The sequence below is a fragment of the Gnatocerus cornutus genome, chromosome 2 (genome assembly GCF_029298725.1).
Source record: "Gnatocerus cornutus isolate USDA-ARS CGAHR chromosome 2, icGnaCorn1.1, whole genome shotgun sequence".
Lineage (NCBI taxonomy): Eukaryota > Metazoa > Arthropoda > Insecta > Coleoptera > Tenebrionidae > Gnatocerus > Gnatocerus cornutus.
In genome coordinates, this window is record NC_142234.1 from 15,264,896 (window position 1) to 15,290,688 (window position 25,793).

The 25,793-nt window shown below is 31.6% G+C and overlaps 1 protein-coding gene and 1 non-coding gene across 6 annotated transcripts in view; both read right to left on the bottom strand.

The window, feature by feature from the left end:
* Positions 1 to 23,107, bottom strand: part of LOC148179445 (uncharacterized) — a 48,123-nt gene extending 25,016 nt beyond the window's left edge. For 3 of the 5 annotated variants that reach the window (XM_088031019.1, XM_088031018.1, XM_088031017.1), the window contains exon 1: positions 22,892 to 23,107. In XM_088031019.1, coding sequence (XP_087887145.1) covers positions 22,892 to 22,978 — 87 coding nt within the window. In that variant the 5' untranslated portion in view covers positions 22,979 to 23,107. Of the gene's footprint in view, positions 1 to 1,028; positions 1,394 to 9,671; positions 9,769 to 22,891 lie in introns of those variants that run through there. The other 2 variants (XM_088031020.1, XM_088031021.1) reach the window with 2 other exon arrangements.
* Positions 21,335 to 21,408, bottom strand: TRNAI-AAU (transfer RNA isoleucine (anticodon AAU)). The gene has a single exon. It is a non-coding gene; the product is annotated as a tRNA-Ile (tRNA).
* Positions 23,108 to 25,793: the final 2,686 nt, after the last annotated feature.

Consider the following 25,793-nt stretch of genomic DNA (forward strand, 5'->3'; position numbering starts at 1 on the left):
TGTCAGAAATTTTACTAAAACCACATAAAATCATTTTCATGCCAAACTGAAATCTTTATTAATTACATATTGCATATAGCCGCAAACTGATGAAATTAACTTTATGGTCGCTGCTGCATGTCAAATGTGTTCTGATTGACACAGGTGGCGTTTTACCTGTTGTCTGAAATTATGAAAACAAAAAAAATTGTAATCCCTGCCAGTGTCAGTGGTTTGAATCGTGTTGGACTGTTCCGCATAACGAAATATCTATAATTTAATTACAGACTTTGGCGATATTTTAACGAAACCATTGAATCAAATCATATTTTCACCGACAGTGGAGCGTTGCTCATTTCAAAATCTATTTTGACGTTAAATTCATTGAGCGCACGATATTAATCTGTAATTATCCCTGAAGAGCTTTGACTGAATCGGTTATCAACGAGAGATTCTTGCCTAGCAACGGATGTAATTGCGGTTGAAATAAATAGAAAAAAAAAGTTATCTGGAGATTCAAAAAATTCCAAAAGTTATGTTATCGATAATAATGATAGACTTTATTTAAACTTCTGACACGCGTTATGATTTCGAGGTGTCTGCAAAATTTCAATCCGGTGGAATGTGAATATAAACACGACTGATATAAATAAATGACTATGATATAAGAGACAACATAAAGATGAACTTCTGAAGTATTATGTATAAGACATCACAGTATCAAAAATAGACAAACTAGTGTTGAGTACGGCTTGTGTCCTTGTTCTTCGTCTTCAAGTTTAAATGTTTCCAAATTATTTAGTACTGAAACGCCTCCAATTTGATGCGTTGGCGCATACTTTTTCTAACACTCTGTATGATTTGTTATTATTTACACACTCTTATACACATATACAAATTGGAGTTGTTTGTGTATTTACCGAATTTTATAGTAACAGTTACACCCATGAACTTCTCTTAATTTTTAGGTTACTAGAACACCTCATTGTGCAAAAAATTCTAAACATGCTATAAAATTATCCTTCACAACTTCATTAAGATATACTCACTTTCTCTTCTTCAGCTAGTGGAGCTGTGAGCTCTTGGTACGATTCTCCACTACCACGTCGGCTAGGTGCTCCACACACGGCTCTGCGGAAGGCGCGGGCGACCAGCGAGCAGAGACCGCACTGCCGGCCGCCCCTACGCCTCCCAGCATCCTCCACCGTTAGCTCCCTCCCGCTGCCATCTCTACAGCACGCCACTGCCTTTATTATGCCGCGTTACACTGCACTTCTAATTATGAACACTTATTGAGTGTTCAAATGCTAATATTTCCGTCGTATGAGAGAGTAGTTTTGATCAGCCGTCAGTCGATATTCGTCATCCACCGACTTTGAAATTGTCATTTCCTCAGATGATTGATAACAGACACCTGAAATTAGTCCCACTTACAACTTGTGACCATGGAATATGGGTTTTTGATGATGGTTGCAAATTCGATTTCTATAAGTCTATAAGTCAGTAGTTCAAATTAGTGTTCAGAAGTTTCTGATTACTAGAACCCAAGTGCTTCAGTAACAATTTATTTAAAAAAGTTCGCAGCATTTTTCCACTTCATTCCATTGTATAAAATATAATTGATGAATCGTTAAACGAATTTCGTGAATTGAAAGAAAACCTACTTTTTCATACTTATAAATTAATTTTGTAAATTAGTGAAAGAAATTCCAAAGTTACTTAAGATGCAAAGGAAAACTTTCTGTGTTCAATTCTCAAGTTTGGTTTAATAAAGCTTCGTGACTGCGTAAACAGTTTTAAAAGTTTAAAAGTCACTTTTTAATTACTTCATTAATTATATTATTTTTCGGTTCGATAAATTGGTGTGAAGTGTATTGTTAAATAGCAATCAAATTCCTCGGCTGTAATTTAGTAGCCGATACATTAAGTGTTCGATGTTGATTGTACAATATCACCAATTGATTTTTTTTGCTTTAATTTTTGCCTTTGGTGCCGGTGATAATTAACTTTAACTATAATACAAATCTAAACAACACTTCATTTTGGACTTTCTGACGTGCAGAAGTCAAAAGCGTATTCTTCTGCTGAAGCAAAATATCGAACTGTAATTTAAGCACACTTTAGGACAAACTCTCTTCTGCTTTATAATTGTACAATTTAACAGAGTTTAAAAGCAATTCAAAATTGGTATATTTTAGTATAAATTTCTCTTTTTGTTCTATAATTTTGTAATTTGGCTCAGTCACCAGGTCAAAAGTAGAAACCTCCTTAAAGATAAAGTTATGTTTGTCCCCGTTTACTCGAAATCCTATCTACGCCCATGCTTTCTCCCTATTCATTGACTGATCTATTAATAAAACATTAATCACCTAATAAAACACATTCTGTTTAAGATATGAAGACATTTCCAACATCAACAAATTTACCGTTGCGTATAGAAATGTTTGTTGTGCTGAATTTAAAACATTGTTGATGTTTTTCGTAACATGATAAGAAAAACTTTTAAATAAACACGCCTGCATGCTTTTAAAGAAATAAAAGACAATTGCTAAAAGATTGTATTATCTGTTGCAAAATTAAAACCCGCAACAACACATAAAATGGAGAACTTTTCATTATATAATCATTTTTCTTGGCTGAGTAGGTTCGTTGTGTTTACTTGTTTTTTAATGTGTAATGTAAGTGCAATAATTACAACTGAAGCAACAGGTATAGGTCATAAATCATAACTGATCATCAAAATACCACAAATAATAGAAACCTAGATAAATCTATTAATTTAGAAAATTTGTTATGACAACGTCCAGTTGTGGACACATGTACAGAGAGTCTATAAACGATTGTGGATCGAGATGGCTCTTGAATTTATATCATAAATTATTTTGCCGCGAGCGAAATGTGTTGATAAGGTCACCTATGTTAGTTGCAGTTGTGTCTCAAATCATTCTTTGAGGAACTAATAATATTGCATTTTCATATGCGTTTGATCTCCGAATAATTTATAGACACGCTGTACGTATTAAAAGTTCACGTGTACCAACAGGAAATCATAAACAACTGAAATAAGCCTGTAATCAATTTTCGAAACAACCGTTGGTCATCCATTTTTTCTTGTAACTATCAAATCCAATTTGGACAGGCAAGACGTATGGTGAATATTAAGTTCAATACTGGTATGTTCCACGAATTTGATATATGATATTGTCACTTCGTGTTTAGAAACGAGAATATATTTCATTCACGTGACACAAATCAATAGGACTTAGCAATTCAGCAATAAATAAAGTAATGTTCAATCAAACTAGAGTAAAAATAATGTGAAACAGTAGGTTGAATGGTATAACAGCTTACGAGTGCAAATAATATTTCAATAATAAATTCAATTGGCTGAAAATTGGACTTGGCTCACCATTACGGGAAGACTGCCGGTAAAAGTGAGATTAATAATTTATTTCCCTTAGGGCCAACCATTGAGTTTCAAGTTTGTCGTTATGCTAACTTACGGAATCTTTGCTCTATTATTAGGTAGTTGGACATCCGTTTATTAACCAAGTTACAGATGTAATTTAATTCTATTAATAAATGAGGTTGTCTAATTAATAAGTTGTACCTACACATACAAGATTTTATTACCACGTACGTCAGTTGGCTATCACATAAATAATATTAACACCATCAACAAATAAAAATGTAGGTCAAGGGTGATATATTCGCTAGTACACTCTGTATAAACCCTTTTTGCAAACAATTTATTGCAACATCATTCAAAAACCCATTTCAAATAACAGCGATTTCGTCTATTTGTTCACTACAGACAGAAGTGGGCTACATTTCATAAACAAATCTATTAAATTCATACATACACAACGTTTATGAGGACGTGTTTATTGTGCACTAACACTAGACAGCAGCAATACTATCTTTGTTTTATCAGATAATGTGTTGTTATTTAAGTTACGGTAAATTCACTTCATTGTAAATGTGACATGAATTATATTCGTTAATCAACTACACTTAAATTTGCAAGAATAAAATAAGACCCACACAACAAACGAGGCATAACCTAATTAAGAATGAAGCTCGTTTTCTCGAGAAAAACGACTGGAATGGAACTAATATTCTATACTTAAGAAAAATGTTGAAGTCGACACTTTTCAGCGGCAATGAGGGATGGTATTTGTAGCATTTAAATTCATTTATTTATGTGTAATGCTTTATTTATTTAAACAGTGTTTAACACAACTTTAAACTAAATAGGTATATCCGTACTTTTAATGGATCTTGATTTCCCAGCACGTCCTCCTCGTCCTAAATCCCTTTTTTTACACGAGAAAGAATAAAATTCACATTTATGATAATTATAAAGGCACTAGATCACTGTACCTACGTCATAAAATTGATGACCATCGTTCGTTTATTGCTTGTTCTCATAAACAACCGGGAATATTTGTAAAATCTGGCATTTAGGACGTTGCGAATTCGGCTCAAGACCTCGTTTTCTTGGTAGTATAATTTTAAAAAAAGAATCGTTTCTTTTGGAGAAATGCGAAGTTTAATGTATGAACAGGAAATAATTCCATGCATTAAGGTTAATTGTTAAATAAGCAGAAGGAATAAGAAGAAAAAGTCTGAGATTGTATTCGTATCAAAATAGAACAGGTTTTGATGATATGTGGTTGATTTCTATTACTTTTTAAAAGTTATTTTTATGATACATACTTTGAAAAATACGTTTCCCAACCATAAAAAAGACACTACAGAATAGACTGTATGTAAAGAATCTGATTTTTTAACGAATCAAAAAAGGCTCGAGTGAAAAGTCTCAAAAAGCTGCTTGTCTCAAACCGTCCAAATAGCAAGCAGAGGTCGTATTTTCGCAAATTTTACTGAAAACAGTTTGAGGATTGTGGAATTTGGAAAACAGGTACAAAAATCATAAATAAACCATAAAAATTAAATTTATTTGGCATCAGAACAAATAAAGATTTGTATAAAAGTAGTTATTAAGGCTTGTTCTGAAACGCGCTTCGAATGATAACAAATCCGAAAAATGTATAGCATTGCATTGTATTTACGTGCTTCTTGGAAAAAGCAACCTACTGAAAACCACTACTACTACTTGGTCGAATAATTGACTTAATAGCTAAAAGTGCAACTACACGATTCTAGAAAATTTCTAACTGAGTACTCTAGTAAACAATCAAATTACTTGCTTCACTGAAAATAAAACTTCAATATAAATAAAACAAACATAAATACGCTTTACAATATTCGACATCATTGTGAAAATGACAAAAGAGCTGTATAAACCATTACTCTAATCTCGTCCAACACATGTGAATGTTTCTCATTTTTACAAGTATTTTGCTTGAATTATATTTGTTTTCACATATGCTTTCCAGATGTTCTATATCTAATAGCTTTATAAAAACCTAAATATTGGCTAACGTAATTTTATACATAATATCATTTCCCACTCACTGACGTGCTTCATAAAAATAGAATCATCTTAGAAAGAGCCTCTAAATTATTGTCATTGGTTCGTTATGTTAACAATCTGATACGTGAACACACACAATTATCGATTTATGGCACATACAAGTTTTCATTTTGGCGATAAAAATCAAACCAATCGGAAAATTGTTACGATTTAACAAGAAAATTATTTACTTCCTAAGTGAATTGATATTTGCCCCGTCAATAAAATCTTAAGAGATTGCATATACTTTTATTCAAGCACGTGAGTACAAAGCGCCATTATTGATAAGTAAACAATTGAAAAAACAATTATTTTAAAGAAACGATCTTTTACTCGAGTCATTAAAATGGATTAATATTTATTAAAACCCTGAAAAACTCGAATAATTAAGTGTTTAAACTCGGTAAATTTAAAGGAGGGTTTAATAAGACCATAAAGCGGTAAAGCTAAAGAGATTACAAATAGATCCATAAAACGCACTAAGATCTCTGGCATAAAATGTAAAATTAATGATTACAGGTGTATTTTGTTTTTCAGCGTTATTAAACGAATCGTCGAATACCGATGATCGTTAAATGTTTCCTTTTTGCGGTTTTTTGTAAATATTGTAGTTATCGTTAGACTCTGATCAAGAACATTAACAATACAAACTGCTAATTTATTGTTAATCTCTGTCTGTGCATGAAAAAACAATTTCCTTCACTAATAGCTCAAAAGAATGTAATGACAGAATTTCGAAGGTGTAAATAAACTCGCACTTGCATTTGAACATGCATTTTAATAAACTTTCCTCATACAACTAAATTTTATTAAATGGTTTCCCATAATTCCAACTGAAATTAATTAAACAGGTTTCTGAATATCCCGGAAATCTAAGCAAAAGTGATTGAATATACCGCGTGTTTCAGGTTTCACGTTTTCACATACTATTAATATTCTAATCTACATAACAGCCTGTCGGAATTAAGCAGCTATAAAAACGACCACTGCGTCTAAGTCTAATCATGTTTATGATACAAAAAATTCGAAAAGTAAAAGCCATAACGTGTTCATATTAATACAACTTGATGGTAACGAATTCATTTCATTATCATAGCCCACACTCAGCCATATCATGGAACAGCTACGAACTATACAGTTAAATATCAGATCCATTTACGTTCGATTGAAACTGTTTATTTCATGTCTAATTCTGTCAGGAATTTAACCGGAGTATTTCCTTTTGTTCCAAACCGGACTTCCGACGACATCATGCATGCACCTGTTCTTAGATTAGATGCCATCGTCTTTTCACATTACATGTAACTAGGAAAACTTGATTACTTTATATCTGCACGATGTTAAATGTGACGTCAGTTATTTGTTTTAGTGACAATCCCCTTGACAAATGTAGTTTGTTATCGTCGTTGTAAATATAAAACTAAGCATTTTGAAGGTGGTTTTTACGTATTTGCGTTTAATAAGAGAAATCGTTGCATAATTCCATAAATCACATCGAATTGCATTGCTAGATTTCATTACAAATCTCGGCTTTGTTAGTATTTTTTAAAATGCAAGAATGCACTGACGTCATAAGCATGTATTAATGCACGTGTATGTATGGGAAAAGCTCGGTTTCAAAATCTGCAGTTGTCAATGAAACTGTGTACACGTTACGACATGATATAAAGTTCAAGTGTAAATGAACGAACAAAAGACATTAGTAAACATGACGATTTTCATAATAATTTCAGTGCCAAAACAAAAATGGGAAAAACTAGCCGCATTGCAACAAATTCTCCGCGTTTAGCGTAGGTCTCAGGAAGAAATGTTTCGTCGTTTAGACATATTAAGCAAACAACATACACCTACTTGATAACCACATTTCGGATAAAAGTGACATAAATTGCCAATCAAATTTTAACTATGAGTGCCGAAGTTGTAGTTGAGTGACAGTTCCAGTTTCTCCAAATTAGATTCTAATTTTAGTTGACAACCGCGGAGTTGATTGGTTTTTAAAAATCAAACCTCAACGGCGCGTACCGACGTTTGTACCGTGAAAGCTGAAATTACAATATACCGTGTCAGAGAAGCCTAGAGTTTGATAGAAACGGGGAGTTTTCCTTACTGCTTTACAGATTTTTTCAGGTTGAATTTAATCAAGTCTTGTTACGATTCTTTCCTTTTCAAGTAGAAACTGGATTTGCAGACTTTAGAGGGCACTCTGGAGTTAGTGTCATCGTTATTTATTATCATTACACAGCATTATAATTGTTATTATGGTTGCTGAGTGTTAATTGGCATTAAAATATATAAAAGAAAAACTTTTTTAAACGAAATTTTATTAAGCTAATGAAGCAAAATTACACAGCTTTTTGAATTTGAAACTTCATAAGACTGAGAGTTGTATGTTTTTGAGTAAAATTAAATATGTACTAAAATAAATACAAAAGGGGTGTCGGCTTTTAGGTGCCAAATTTTAAAGATAGATAAATCTCTACAAACTGAACAAAAAAAAAGATTTAGAATTAGCGCACTCTCAATGTTTACATACTCAATTAATTCCTTTAGATTCAAACCGAAGTTTTTTGGAAAAAAAGGTTTTCTTTACATTCTCAGGTTCTTTAGTAAATTGCCATCTCTCGTCGGGGAATTATTGTATGATATTCGTGACGGATTTTCGCGGTTTTTCTATAGCCAAAATGGCTGTGGATAATATGCGTGGTGAAGTGAGGGTAGTGTGTGAGTTTCCCTAAATCGGCGGGTTCTATTTCGAGGACTATTGATGCGCCACATCACCAATTTCGGGAAACAGAATCTCTCGTGCTCATCATTCTCCACATACAGGGTCCACAACATCTCATCAAATTCCGAATCTCGAAGAAAAATATGCTGGAGGGCACTTTGAGCATTTCCGAATAAGGTAAATCAGTGGTCGCATGCACTTTTACGGATAAACTATAAACATTGGACAAACACATTATGTATTTACTTTTTTTGTTCGGTGTGTCAAGATACAAAGCTCCAGACTCTGGAGTAGATTTACCGAAAAATCATTTTAGGGTGTTATTGACCCAATGAAATCCACAGCACAGACGTTTTTTGGTGAAAATACTTTCTTGCCCATAGATAAGAAAAATTAAAAAAAATAACCATAATCATTAATTTAATAACTACTCCCCTATAAAGTAGAAAGTACTCGTTGAATGTGGAAGAAATTCAAAGTGGTCTTCTTTACTTGAAATTATGTACTCATGATAAATCGCTATCAATGAGTATTTCGTATTTGTTCATTCATAAAAGCTTAGATTAGGCGTTATAAAAGAAACTTCGCTCTCACCGCATAGAGAGAGTGTACCATATCCTCGTCTTTGACTAATACTTTGTAATAACGGTAATTTATAATTGTCTACATCCAAAACTCTTGTTAGAGGAGACAGTTCGCTCATGGTTGATTATTTTCACAACAAACGGAAGTTTCTCTGTAATAACGAGTGAAATTCTCGTTTGCTCTGCAGGTTTCTATTTAGGAGTTATAGCCTGCATGCCTTTTCTGCTTGTTTAATTGAAGAAGCAGCATATAAAGTGTTCTCCGGAAAAATTATTTTCAGTTCTAGGGTAGAAACGTGGCAAAAGAAAAAAGAATGTAATGGGATAGTAATGAGACAACCCTGAGAATGGTAAATACCAGAGGTCAGAAAAAGTGTTGGTAAAGACTATTAGTAGTAAAGACACGTGGTTTTAAATGGCATTCATTCATTTTGCTAGTTTTGGTTCTATAATTACTTTAATGTTGCTACTAATGATAGGGAACGAGGTCATGACTTTTGTAAAGAAATGTGACACAATTCCAGTAAAAGAAAAAAAAGGATTAGGTTAATAGATGTAGACTATGTAGAAAAACGAGCTTATTTATAAATCTCCCATCATTTAATAATCGTGTTTACTGTTTACAATAGTTATTTTATGCAATAACGCATCCGCTGAAATGCTAGAAGGTCATTACCTTGTATCATCGAGAAAAAGGAACATAATGAAATGCAAAAAATTCAAGAAAGTAGAGTATTAACGAATAAATTCATGTCAACGTTTTGTTTACACTACGTAAATTCTGTAGGTCATGGATGCAGTAAATATCCACTTCTATTAAGAAACATTTAAATAACCAATTCACGAGTGAGCGTAAATTAGTAGTGAACAGGTGACAGTATCAATAAAAGTCTAAAAAACTAACCTAAACAATTTCACATGTACGAAACTTTCTTCATCACAAACACTGCACAAATCACATTGGCTATTTATCACTGTATTGTTTACTGTTTAACACATGCCGGTCGGGATAACGCTTACTTGATTACTGACAGGACGTCTGTCAGTTGTTCACATAAAACAACACTGCCACAGCACACTACGACAAAACTAAGCAGCCAACAGCCAACAGCCAAGCCCGGGCTTTGAGCCCTGCTACGCTTGTCACGATGGCTATTCAACAACGCACGCCCGCTCACGATTTCGCACGAATATACACGATTAACCCGATTTTTAGTCTTCCATACGTAATGAATTATACACAAAAAATATTACTACTCGACTACTATGATGTACTACAAACTACAATCAGGAACGCGCTTTACTACGCAGCTACGTCGAAAGGTACAATTTCCCTGTTCTCTGTTCTTAACGTCTTCTGTGGGTGTGAGCGAGATCATTTTGAATAAATGCATGTGGAAGGAGGACTCACTTGCTCAAACCAAGCGCCGAGCTGTGAAGCTGCGTATCTGACTTGAATTTATGACAAAAAAATCGAACTTTCATTTTTTTGATGGATAGATAACTTGGGGGCTATGCCATGCAGAGGAATGCCACTGAAGGATAAAGTGACGTTGATTTAAAAGCTGCGGGAAGTTTTTTATGAGATACCACTACCTGGGATATCTGACTTTGCTTCGCAAAAATGCTTTTCTTGTTTGATTAAAAAATAAATGTAGGCCTGCGATGCTTAGATTTTGTATTTTATTCATGACGCCAAGAAGCTCCGTTTGTGCAATACATGAAGATTTATTTGTGACCTAGAATAATCAGAAAAAAGTCATTGGTGCCAATGAAAAATGGTCAAATTTGACATTTCCTTCTGTAATTTAGCAGTTAACAAACAAGTCAAAAAGAAAACAGAAATTGACACATTGCGTTTTAGTAATATCATTGTTTAAATTTTGATTTTATAGATAAGGGCTGCAAAGACAGAAAAAAAAACTCCGCGGGCCGTAAAAACTACCGAAAACCAGAATAAGAATTTATTACTGTTAGTTACTTGATAACTTATTAAATCAAACTTATCTACAATATTTTTTGTCAAAACTGTGAAAGACTGGCCAATTATTTTTCAGGATTAAAAAAAAATGCGTTATGCATAAAACGTTGCATCGTAAATAACTATTATTTCATTATTTGTTTTTTTAAATCTGATAGACATAATTTTTCAAGATTTCAATTTCATTTTGCCAAAAAACCTTGTTGCATTTGAAAGACAGGAGAGATTCAAAGGATTCTAAATTTTACTCCCGAATTAGCTGGATAAACACAAGAGATTCAGAGGATTCTAAGATTCAATTCCGCATCTTTAGGGGATAATTAGGGCGTTCTCTTTATTTCTGAACCGCGTTTTAAGGCATTGATATGAGTGACAATTAATAAATGCATATAAATAATAATGTAATGAAAATTTTCGTAAAACGCGGTCGTTGTATTTAACAATAACCAATAGAAGCCCACAGATGCACCTTAAATATTTAACCGAAATTTCACGACATGTGTAAAGTTATTTATAAAAACCAGCTTATGAAATCATATTGACGGTTTGAGATGTGGTTCTTACAATGTGTAATTCTAAGAAGATTTCTATTTGCATTACTTTTTAAGCATTTTTATCTTAATAATTTATATCAATATCATAAGACTGTTTAAAACATCTAGACAACGTGTAAATTACTACAAGCTAACGATAATGAAAAACAGAACAATGTCACCTTACAACTTAATTAAAAATACAAGTTTACACAAAGCAGCTATGCACAGATAAATTGAACTTCGTTAATACGAGTTTGAAAATATTGAATTGTTAATTTGTTAAAAACATTTGGAACTTGTTTATGAATAAGGTTGATTAACTTGACAATAACCATTTGCTCGCAAGAATGTTTGGCAAAAGATATAGTTAATTTACTTGTTTTGAAAAGTCCGCCAGCTGCTTGTCATCTTGTGACACTAACTGTGTCAATGTCTTGTAAACAGGACACAAGGAGTACTGAATTTATAGAATGATTGTTCTTCAGTAAATTAAACAGACCAAACATGGAATCAATTCTACAAGCATTATCTAAATCTTAGGTGTCATTGATCATCGCCATTATCCAAAGTAGTTCTTAGAGTTGTACCTTCCAAGATTACCATGTTATAAATATTCCAGATAGTTTCTAAACGCAAACCTTTCCGTAATCCGATTTAAAGCCACTTGAATAAAAAATAAGGTACCTTCATCCCAACGGAGCGAGTATAAGGAAAGAATTTTATTTGAGATCCAATCTTGTAGAACATGTTTTCTGCTCGTAGCACCAACCTTTTATAGCATGAATTATTAAACCCTAAATAAAACTACATAGATTACTCTCATTTGTCGGAAAAAACTAAAAGCTAATGCAACATTTATTTCATAAAAATTACAAACGTGGCTTACTCAGAACTCGACGCGTGTTGAAGGAAAAAGATTTTCTGCAATTATCTAATAAATGAATTATGCTTTTAATCAGCTAAAAGTTTTAAGGATTTTGTATTAAGACTTTGTAAAAGCTTTAAAATAAACTGTCATACATTAACTTGCACAATAAATTTCATTATCAGTAAAACTTAAAGTAGAATTTATTTCATAGGTCGTTCGTTTTTATCCATGCTCCCTTAAGTCAATACAAAACTTTAAACAATAGCATTTGCAGAGAATTCACGATAAGCTTGTCCGGAGGGAACTGCAGCAAAGTAAATAACTCTGTCCTAATTGCATGAATGTATGTTTGCCATGGTGCTGTGTCTACCTGTATCTACATATGACGGTCATGATTCGTAATGAATAATTTAATTACACGAATAGAACTCGTGTTCACAAAAACCAGAAAACATTTAATTAAGAGCTTTCTTATCTATGACCGAAGATATAAATCAGAAGGACGACACGACGAAGAAACTTCGTAATTATGGAAATTTTAATTCTTCAGGAATCGTTAAAAGCACTATTTCGTAAACCTATATCAACAGTAAACTTTTCTCAACTGCGTAATAATTTACCTTACAAAGAGATCGAAAATGATTTTAATCAAAGTTACCCCCGATATTGAAAACGCAGTCCTTTGATACGGATTTATTAAATTTTTTTGACTCTAATAATAATTCTTGAATTAAAATAATATGAACCGACTTATTCAGAATGCCCACAGAAATGTAGCTTTCGCTGAATTGTTTCCAAATCGGTTAAATTTAAACAAACATACATAATACTTTTCACAACAATGTTTCAAAAAACAAATCTGTTTGTCTTTTTAATTTTAACACATAATTAATGAGACCGACTGCTTTTACGCGCGAGATTCTTGAAAATAAAATAAATAAATTTCTCGAATATTTTTCCTTTTTACAGTTTGTCGAGAAGCTCTCTGCTTGCTAACTACTTTACGTCAGACGTATCTTCAAGATAGTTAATAAAAATATTGCAAAAAGAAGAAGCGACGGTAATGGAAAAACGTCTCTTTGTACCCTCGATTTTAATAGGAAACTGTACGTCAAATAAAAGTTTGTTTTCAAGAGAATACAAGTTGCGCATCAGAATTATTAGAACATGAATTGCACCTTAGGGAAACTCCTGATATTACATTTATTTCGTACGAATTTTTATCGTGTTCGACAATTTTAATGTTGTCAAATGAAGTCAGAATTGTTTTACTAGAATTTCCTGCAAATGAATTTGCGCAGAATGCAAACGAAACGCTTTCGTAATTTTCTGCACATTGAAATATTTCGCTTATTTATTATTATTGTCGTCTAAGCCCGTTTGAAATTCTCTGAAGTCATTCGTTTAAGAATAAATAAACTAAAAAAACAAATTGTTGAACGGAAAATCCTAAAAAAAAGAAAACTTCAAAGCACTAAAAATTATCTCTAGGTATAATAAACCTAAAGAAATCGATCAGAGGCTATTCTGAAGTATTTTAGAAACTTCCATAGAATCTAAGGAATTTAGAGGTTCTGATGAATAGTATAGTCCAAAAAAATAAATTAAATCTAAAATTCCATAGAGAACTAGACAATTTCAAATAGTAACTATACTCTACTATACAATAATAGTGAAATGAAAATACTTCAAAATATAATAACATAATAAATAAATAAAAAACCTAATGAAGTCCAAATCTTGAAGAGTCTTCATTGAAAACTTTGCAGTTTCATATTTTTCTTTGATAAGAATAAAAAAAAATTATATCATGCATTTTAAACTTTATGAAAAATACTAATCTTGACTTTAAATTGAATTTCTTTTAATTCTGTGTACAAAAACAACATTTGAGACTTGTAATTTTCTTATTTTCTACGGTCACGACTAAAGCATTTATTTATACTAACAAATATTATTGTACAAAACTTTAATTAATTGTATGCAAATTATTTCTGTTTTTGTATTCCTTTCGACTAACGTCACGTTTAATTTACATTTTGTTAGCTCAACATAAAAAATTAATATTTCATGGTACGCAAAAAAGTAATTCAAAATTTAACAAAATATTGAAACGCGTTGTTATTAATTACACTCGTTCGATATTATATTAATCTTTGTCTACAGTTCATGCACATTCCTAAATATATTCATCAACACAAATCGCCTTTCGGTTGTTCAATATTAAATACGGTAATTGTAATTAATGTTTGCTAAAATAAACAAACAATAACAAATTCATGACCACGTTGCGCCAAGGAAAACGAGTTGTAATCTTCCAGAAGGCGCCAAAACTGCAGTATTATTCCAATGATTTATGTGAAGTGAAGCAGTGAGAAAATTAATTTTTGAAATCATTAAAAGGCTACAGAAACGTAAAGAAAACAAAAAAAAAATAAAAAAATTGCATTATTTGTAATGATATGAGCGATTTCCCTTTTCCCAATAAATATCCTGGCGCATCCACCATTTTTATCATTCCCATTCTGAAAGTTTTCGAGATTTGTATCAGAAAAAATTAACATTTTTATAGCTCCTTCATAGTGATAAACGATAGTCGGAAGTGAAAAGTTTTGTTGTGACAACAGAAAAAAGAGTGCGTGGTGGCAAGGCGAATCATTTAATAGCGTTGTTAGGGAGCGCGGCCAGTTCGGGGAGTCCGGGGTATTGATCCGGGGTGTTTGCCCTCAGGAACGAAGAGCTCCGGGCCGCTGCTGGATTACTTTGCTACAGCCAGCCAGCAGCCAGCTAGCTATACCTGCCTGGTTCGCTGCTCCGGGAGGTGTGGCATGGCTCCTCCACTACCAAAACCTCTCAACTGGTTGCCATAGAGAATTTCTCAATTAGTCATCTTCAAGAGAACGAATCTTGGTCAAACGGCTAATATAGGAAAATTAGCAATTATAGGGTCTCTCCAAACTTATTAGCTATATACCTACCGATTTGTCTTTTAGTTAAAACAGATTTTTATGCGAAAAATTAGCACTGACAAATTTTAAATTAATTTAAGAACTTGCTTGTCTACATAGGCTCCAACAAAACAGTGAAACGACAAATTTCAGTTCGTTTAATCCTGTGTAAACTTCTACTTATCTGCTTTAAGCAAACATCTAAAAACTTTAAAAGCCACATGGGATTCTCGATTTTTTTTAGCAAAGTCTGATTTTTATTTCAGTAACTTCACTTTACTTTTTCTATTTCAATAATTTAGGCGCGCCATTCTATTAAATTGTTTATTTTGTTTATCAAGGGCCATAAACACACTGTCAATATTACCATTTGGACAGGTATCAACTTAACTGACTCATATTAAGGGAGTCATAACCTTGACTTTATTTGAAAATAATCCAAAGATTGCTCAATGTTTCGCAATAAAATTCCTGAACAAATTAAGGGTGCTGATTAAAACTTTGAGTTCCCCGATTTGATTTCATAAAAAACTAAATACAAAAACTGTGGTATTAATGAAAACAGGTCCTCTGCACTTTGATTTGTTTTTATCGCACATTTTGTGTCCTATTGCGCAGCGCAGTGAGTCCAATTGCTGTTCTGCTTATGTAAAATTAAATGAATCAGCTTGACAAAATACCAAGAGATAATTTACAACATGTGGATGTGCCAAGTTTCAAACTTTAGCCATTTATAACAAAATGATAAAAATAATCATATAATACTAGCAACTACGTCAGCACTATTATAAGGCAAAGCAGGTGTCACAAATAAATATTAGACAACAGATATGACATGATTTGAAAAGAGAATAGCAGATTAATTTTTTTACTCTATTTTTATACAGCTTCAATTGCACGGGATATCTGAACGGGGATTTGAGTAATCAGCTCTACGTTTTTTTTTGAAGGTTTCTATTCAATCTTTTGTTTAGTGAGTATTTTTCGTTGAAATATAAAATAGTTTTCCATTTTGAAATCCGCTATACAATACCGAAACCTGCGATGTCTATAGATTTTGTGGCTACAATGGTACTAGAAATTTAATTAACTTGTAGTGTTGCATAAATCAAGTTATTGATTTTCTGTAACGTAGCACGATTTGTCAAGTAATATCTGTTCAAGTTGTTAATTATCTTTAATGTCCATAATGTCGACAATGATCGAACTTTGCATTACAAAACATAAATGCTAAGTACTAATATGTATGTACGTGTGTTGACAAGAGTTTAATTAACTGCAGAATATTCGTATTAATCTACAGAGAGCTGGAATGAGAAAACGTCTTACATATTTTACGTTTTCATTCGAGGAGTCTGCACCTGAATTTGGGAGTTTGTGGTGTACACTCATAATTACTGTACCTATTTACATCAGAGAGTTTGCTTCAGTCGTTATTTTGTGGGCCAATAACTAATTCAGTTAGAATTAGATGTAAATAAATAAATTAATTTATTTATGAGCAGGTTTCTATTTTCGAAACTTTGATTCGTCAGATTCTTAATTTTACAGGTTCTTAAAATTTTAAATTTTCAAATTCTGCTTTAAAATGTGGCCTCATCATAGAGAAAATAAAATTCTGAAAAATTCAAAAATTTTTAAGAATTTTGTTTCTTTGATTTAAATTTTTGGAAATATATGGTCTTACTAGAACAAACAAGAGAAAAAACATGTCTAATTTTCGTTTTTATGACACCAACAATCATGAAGTTACAGGGCGTTGAAAAGTTTGATAAGTTTTTCGCAGTTCTCCAAATAAAAATTTCTAACAATTCTAATTTTTGATCGACTTTTTTCTAAATTACCACTTTTAATTAAATAGTCAAAAGTGATAATTTTCAGAAATTTAAATAAAATCGCATCAAGAATAAAGAAATTGGAAGTCTTTACAAAAATTTGTTAATTTTTTTCTACTTTATAAAATACAAATTTCTAAAAATTTTAAAAAATTTGCATATTTGATTTATTAAACTTTTGCAAATTGGAGGTTTTACTAAAACTAAGATGAAGAAAAACATGCGTAAATTTCGATCTTTTGACACCAAAAATGATTACATTTATACGGTGTTAAAAAGTTTAATAAGCTAGCTTCTCGCAGGTCTCCAAATAAAAATTTCTAAAAATTGTATTTTTTGATTTAAATTTTTCTAAGTTATTATCACTTTTAATAAAATAGTCAAGAATCTTTTCAAATACCTTTTTTTATTTGACGCTTGTACTAACAATAAGATAAAATCTAGAAATTTTAAAAGTTAAGGTTAAGAATTTAAACAATAATGTAACCGACCAAAAAATTTGTTGAATTTTTCTGCATACTTTTTCAGAATTGCGGCATATTTAACAATAATATGATGAATAAATATGGTCATATTTTCATAAATTATTTATATTAAGTATTTTTCATTATTGTATTAGAAATAATGCAACAAAATTTCAATATTTCTCTTAAACACAATAAATTTTCAATGAGTTAATCGCATTTTACTGCAAATAAATTCTAATAAACTTCAACATAATCTAGTACTCAGATAAAATATATTATAATAATAGATTATTATTAGATTTTTATTTTACAATAATTGCCAAACATTAAATCGCTCATCTTGCCAACTTGCACCCATAAATAATATAAATAAGCGATAAAAAATTATAGCTCTTTAAACTTGTAATTATGCCTTTTTATTAGTTGAAACTCGTTTCGCCGATTTAGTAGGTATGCCATGTTATTTGAAATAAAAAGAATCGGTAAATTAATCATTGAAATAATTTCATTATGCTACCATGAAGACAGAAGTGTGAAATTGAAGAAGTGAAAATTACAAAGAGAGCGCGTTAAAAGAACAATGAAATTTGGACCATACTAATGGATTGTTGAAAAGCAACAAAGGAAGACAAAATTATCATGAAAGAAAGTACATAATAAGCTTTAGGGAAATTCACGAACAAGCAGGAAAATGTAGAAAAAAAATTGCTATAACAAAACAAAGTTAAAACATTTGATAAATTTCATTATTACAAATTCGGTTCTGCCCATTAAAATATAAACTGTAAATATAGCTAGTTAAAAATCAGTTATGATTTTATGGTCCATTAAAATAAATTAAGTTATAAGGCGAAATAAATCCTAACTGACGTCAGCGAGCACTGGTCCCTTACAAAAAGCTAAGCAACAAAGATCTGTGACAAAAGCTTATTTTATGGTTGTGTTGTTGCCAAAATCCAGAAATCTTGAGTAAATACATTTATTATATTTTTCCTTAATAAATATCACTATTTCATCGCCCGAGCTGGCACAGTTTTTATATCCATTAATCATTCTTTAATTTCTTTTAAATAGATCCAAGTGAAATTAATAATATGCCTGATTTCACATTTGTGCATCATCGTATTTTTCAATTCTCACCTGAGATTTTTGCAAGGATCTTGATCAATCCGATAGTACTGAAAAGTATGTAATGTAAACAAAATTCCGCAGATTAGATCCCAAACAGATAATAGTTGCACTACTCTTCAATTGAAATAAAGTTTAATCCTGTCGTAAAGTTGAGTAAATTTGTGGTAGATATTTAGTTCTCAAATCTGAATTGCAAATTAGCTATGTTAATTGTGAACTGAATTCCACATTGTTTTAGAACTATCAAACAAAGTCACATTATTTAACGGTAAAGTAAAACGGGAACTATCAAACATACATAGTTTGGTAACTACAAAGTATTTTTACCGTCCTGTCAACTTTGATCAAAGCGAAACAATTTTTTTCTCCAAAGATCAACCTATAGAAAAAAAACATGTACTCATCTCCATTTGACCAAATTCTTTAATCAGAACTAATTTGATGTTATTCTGTTGTAAACATGTAAATTGGTACGCGATGCTCTTAAGACTTCGTCTGTTTTAATTATAGTTTGCAACTCTAAATAAAGTCCAATTAAAATTTTATGTAAATAAAATTATTCCGGAGTTGTAATCTCTAAACTTCTACCTTCTGAACTTCTGGACTGCTTCAGATAAGCGATTTCTGAGAAAAATTGCGCCCAGGAACTACTAAAATTGCTAATTAAAATCCCTGTAGTATCTTTATAGTATATTTTAATAAAACCATGTTGTTTGTTGTTGTTTGCCAACTATTAATAACAAAACATAAATTACAATAAATGATTAATCATGTTGGCAATAAAATAACCAAAAATATAACTTTCTGTAAACAAAAATAAGTCACCATTATCTTCGACGAAAGTGACAACTCGTACTAGCCAAATGCACATATTGTGTTAATTATTTCTAGCATTTTGCACAGGCTAAAATTTGATCCGATGAATAAAAGTTTTCCAATGCACCGAGCGAACTTCAAACATTTTATTGTTACACAGATGTACTCGTACTTGCACATTTGTCCACTGCAGCTTCGTTAACAAAGGGAAAAGTTCAAAGGTCAATAAATAGTTTTTAATTAAATGGGATTTTTAATTAAAGTAGCAGAGATAAAACGACGACATAATTGGCTTTGTTTAAAAACAAAATATAGATTTGTGTCTGATTAAATGGTTGGCGAAAAGTTGAGACCATTTTATGAATTTTGAAAATTTGGTTTTTACCTTGACTTTTGTCGTTTCAGACCAAAAGGTCGCGGTCGGTTTCCTGGGTTTTTGCTTAGCATTATTGCCCAATTTAATGACAACCTTGTTTCATAATAACATATGTAACAATAAAATTTTACATTTATTAACTTTAAGGGAATTCCAGCTGTATTTTGCTTATGAAAATTGTATGTAAAGTCATAACAAAATATCTCGGAAACCAAAAGGAATTTATTTGTTTGTTTTAATGAAAGCTGTAAATATTCTAAATTGGTCATAATATTTTATCGAATGATATTAAAAAAAAAGATTTCGATTTGCGCCCTTGTGGAAGCAACTTATAATTTTATAAGTAAATTGTAGAAATGGCAGCGTTAAATCAAAAAATAAATTCAATTTGCTTACTTCTTACTTCTAGGGCCGGTTTACACAATAATTTAATTGAAATTAAGTTAATCTCGCAACTAATTTGACTATTGCTGACATTGGAATGGCGAAAAAAGGATCACATGTCACTTTAACATGATGTTAAGTATTTAATCGAAATTCAAAATTTAACTTAGCTTTTGTAAACCAGCCCCTAGTTTTTATCTCTAAGTTCGCCCGGCTAGAAGAGGGGCGCTCAGGCTTCAATTGACGACAATCATCCCAATAATTCTCAATAATTTTCCCTATCGTTTTTCTCGCATATTACAAATTCCGAATTCAAAATTCAGTTTTTCCGAAAGAAAATTTGTGTGGAGCAAACTTAAGTTTTTTTGTACTCATTTCACGCAGAATTTAAATCCAAAATCTGTCACTGAATTAGAAGCGATTAAAGTTTCGGATAGTGACAGGATCTCCGAAACTAATAATACTTAAGACATATAGAAAGATGCAGTTTTCGGCATCGTTTTAACGTATTTTTGTTGCTTAAAATTCGCTTTGATATCCAAAATTCGATGGTCGATTTTTTCCAAACAAAATTTTCCTACCCAAATTTTTGATCGCCTCTCGTAAGCTACTTCTCCTACTGATCTGAGATTTGCTGTTTGATTGATGTAAACTCAAAATTATTAAACGTCGTTTTCACATCGAAAAAATTCTTTAAAAATTATCATAAAACAAAACTTTTAAAACCCCATTTCGGTCCATATATTGTGTATTTGCGAAGCAATACATTATTTATTGATGCTCATTTAACGCAGAATTTCATACAGAATTCAAAACTGTGCTAATGTTTTACGTATGCTAACTAATAACCGTTATGGCGAAATGGTACTTCACATTTTTTTTGTTAAGAGTCCGGTCTTATTTAGCTCGAATACGAAAGCGCAATTTTATTGATGGTACCTAACTTGTATTTTTAAAATTATAAGTTTTCATTTATTACAACTTGTTAACTTTTAATTGCAGTATTAAAAATTACCATTTAACATTATCAATATGTAACAGGAAACCAGGAACGCAGAAAGCGCATGACCCTGGCTGCATGGACCCGGAATTGCACCGGAATAAGCTTTGTCATCAATATCTCCACTAATCACGAAACACAAATCTTCAAAAAAATATTGAAACATGTCACTGTGCACTTTCAATTTGTAAAATAAAAATGATCCAACTACACAGAAAAAAAAAGTGGCCCATGAGGGGATCGAACCCGCGACTTTCGCGTTATTAGCACGACGCTCTAACCAACTGAGCTAATGGGCCAATGATTTCGCAGCAAAAGAGGCTGAATTTTAGTAGCGAGATCTTATTGTGTATTTGGATTGAGTACTTACAAAACTTAAAACAGTTCGTCCACTTTTTTTAACTAATATTTCCAGCAATCAATTCAAATTATATTTGATTGGCTGCCAAAGACGAGTTTTACAAAAAGCGCGTCTTTTATTTTACTGTATTATTTTTATTCTACTACCGCTAATCAAATTGGCTGAGTTTATTCATTATAACTACATAATTATACCTAATAGTCTTCTGACGTAACCAAACCCACGTATGAGTGATATATTCTATAAAATCAATAGATCAACGGAATATTGCATATTAAGACATCGCATATTTATTAAAGAAATAAATTAATAAAAATTAAAGAAATAAAGAAAATAAACACTTTATTAAATTAGGCTTTAAATAAATATTAAAAATTAAAATTTCATTAGGTTTAATAAGTTGCGCTCCCGCTTACATTTGCATTAAAATGAAATTATTGTTTATTCTCTCGGTAAATGTCAATACAAATTCCACGAAAAGCATAATTTGCATTGGAGGCAAATCTTTTATCTTACGTCGGTCGTCTCGTTTTTTATTTCAATTCAGATCCAAGAAGTAAATTTCCCTGTTAACAATGAAACAGAAAAGGCAATAAACAGATACGAAAACCTCTACTATAAAGAACCAATGATGTGTTTACTGCATGTATGATTTCAATAACCTTCACTTTTATATTAAAGTACAATGCCCCAGTGTTGTGACGTCAGTATCTTTCAGTCCCACGTCGGATAAAATGTCCGACAGACTTAATGGCACAACATAAAGTTAAATGTTTTAATTTTTCTAAATTTCCAGATCTGCTGAATTAAATGACGTAAGTAGCGTTGTTACAACGCTATTAGGTAAGATTTATCTCAAACAAAACCTTGAGAAGACGACAAGAAAATTGCTTTTAATCAACTGAATGTTTTGAATTAATGCTAATTTCCTACGATAATAAGTCTGTAATAAGAGATAATAGGTACTTACTTAATAAAGCTCTTAATTGGAAATCTCTATTGAGTGAAATATTTATAAAAAATACATAAAAAAGTGAATTGAAATAGTCATGTTCTGATGGCAAAACAGTGCATTTTCCAGTTGTGCCCGCTTTAACGAATACAATTTTAATTAAATTAATTGCTATTTGGAAAGCTGCGGCATTTTTTAACTAGTTAAATGCGACTGTAGTTTCAGCACGTGTATATTTTATATTCAAAGGCCGCCCGCACATGCGAGTTAGTTCAATCCATAACATTATGAAATTAATTAAACTAATTAACAAATTCTCATTACATTTCTTCTTTCACCAAAAACACAATTTTAAATAGGATGTTTCAACAGGTAGTCATTTACTTACAACTGGAAATAGATACAACGCTACTATAAATAAGAAAAAATGAACTATAATTACAATTAAAATTTATTTCTGGAGACTAACCTTATCTCCTGTTTCTATCTGTTGTGGAATAACAGTCCAAATTTGATTTTGTCGAAAACACATACAGGTAGCAAAAGGAAACATCATTAGTTCATCGACACCAAACGCAACACAATTAACAGAAACTTTGAAATAATTTAAATAAGTTTCGCGATTACAACCGGTAGATGAAATTCACGTCATATCCTTTTGTTGTCACGGCAGTCACGTTGCTGTAGCTATGGGGGCGCCACAAATACGGAGCAACAGCATGACATCCCTCCCAAGAATCCCAGGATCGATATGTGGAGTATTCTTTAAAGAGCAAAGGGTTTGGGTTAAAGCGAATTTAATCGAAAAATAAGTTCTTTGATTGCGGTTTTATTGGAATTGGAAGAAGGAAAGTAACATGACATTTTCATCTGATTTAGATCGAAAAATTAGTTCGAGGGAAATGTTAAATCTTTCGCACGTGTTCCGAGGTCAACGAACTAGTGTTTGATAAAGCGTTCTGTCGCATTTTCAAGATCAATTAACCTACTTTGAAATCTTTCTTTCCTACATGCTGGTAACACCAACGTTGAGTGATTTATGAATAGACAAGCGTTGGATCAATCATTTTAAAATGGAATACGTTTCGTTTTCATAGTTTCTTTCCCGGCGCCTCCACCAATTTCATTAAACCCGCTAAAAAATTAGACAGCGGATCACAAGAGAGGAAGGCAATAATGTACTTAATGCTCTTTATTCCTCTTCAGCAATGATGCGCCCTCACTGAGAGTAGACAATAAAAATTATTCTGTATATATTAATAATTATTATTATTCTTCACATTATCTAATACAGATCAAAATAACACACGAAAAGTATTATAATTATTATTGTTCCTAGTAATTTACAAATGAATAAACACGCTATCCATCAACTTTACGTCTACGCTAGGAATTATTGGTCTTTGTTTTGTGCATTACCATAGCATGAGTTCGCAGCATATCACTTTTGTTGACCTAAAAACACTTAGCTGAAATTCGTGCTTCAGAAATCTTTTTTCAATAGACATAAATCAATAAATAGTTATTTACTTCACAGATTTTCATGCAATAAAACTTCCTGAGTTGTGCTACGGCCATAAATAGGGTTCGTCTAGGGAAACATCGAGTGTATAAAATTATTAAAACTGATCACACAATCTTACAATCTCACAATGATTAAAAAATGAAAGTAAAATTGTTTTTAAAATCTGAATACAAATTCGAGTTTGCTCCAACAAGTCAGGAGTCAGAAAAAGTCTTTAAACAACAATTTCTGGGAATATTAGTTTACTTTTGTTCTACAAAAAAACTTCCGAAGTTTAGTTCTTTTCAAGACCGTGATGAGACACTTAAATAACTTTCCAATGAACTATAAAACACATCGCTAGAATCAATAATTGTAAAGATATTAAAAAAAAAGATATGCAATCTCGGTCTTAAATACACTTCGGGCTTATTATAATTCTAACTCTTTTATTATTGTATTGATTTCTTGCTGTAATACATCATTATAAAGGGTGAAATCTCGACTTTCTGACGCGCTATTAAACACAAATTGTCGTTGCTTAGCATTTGTAGTATATTTCTTAAAAAACCGTGAAAATGTCTGTTATAATTTCTGAATAGAACGTTTAAAAGTTTAACCATTTGACATTAAAACAAATAATAATTTATAAAATATCCATCCCAAAATCGTTCAAAAAATGTTACGCCTGGTGTTTTCGATAAACTGAGCGCTTTTTCGTAGTTTTGGTACTTGTTCTCAGTTCAATTTGTGTTTAATTATTCTTTATCTTTTTTTTCTCAAAACTTCTATACGGCAAGGTAGTAAATTGGATTTAATAGTGCATCATAACGGCAACATCTTGGTCTTTTCAATAATGCATTATAGTTAGAAATTGATGAAATAATTATATGCAAAATTATATTACGTAAGTTCTTCTTAAGTAACTTGGAAACTACTGACCCTAGCGATGAGTTCTAAAGTTTGTTGCCAAGCTTGACTGCCTTTCCAACTCAACAGTGGACTATTCCATAACTTCCAAGGTTTGCAGTAAAACAAAAGAAAATAAAAATTTATACTGTATGTATAACCCATAAGAAAACATCTTTTTAAAAATATTACTGAATCCTAACCTGCTGATAGAATCAGAATCATTATAATCATAAATCATAAGACAAATAAATACGATTCGGTGAAATCCTAAACTCAGTCCAATGGAAACAAAAAACTTGCAGTCGCTTTTTTGTTTATCTTTCAACAATAAGGTTTCTTACACAGTAAGTCTTTTTTGTTTTTAATTTACGTAATCCTCTGTAATAAGTAGACATTCAAATTGTGATTTTCATTGTGCTAACATCTCCATGAATTGAAGGCTCTCAATTTGACTTGCTTGTGGTGTTGGTGTTGATCATTTGCGTGCACGTATTGATTTTTGGTGTGTGAACAATTAATCTAAACCGTCTTAAACTGCAAACTCGGTAAGAATTAAACCATCAAAATTTTAACAGTTTGAAACAAGTTTTTTGCTCCGCTGTAGTTGCATCTAGAAGCACTTAAATCAGAATTTTAGTATTTATAGTCATGCAGGTCCATAATAATGTTATGACCAATCGAGAGAAACGTAGCAAGGACAAAGTAAAGTTAAGGAAGAAAATTTATGCTGTGGTGATATGGTGTGTTGTATTGTCTCAACTTTACATCAAACGAAGAATACTAATTCAGAGCCTGACGTCAGAAAATTTGATTTACATATCTGAATCAATAGTTGAGACCCAACCCTTTTAGTATTTTAAATGCACAATTTACCTTCTAAGTATTCTACTATCCTTCTGTCGGGAAGGGAAATTAAATCAATTTGCAGAGAAAGTTTCAAGGAGCTATTTTTTTA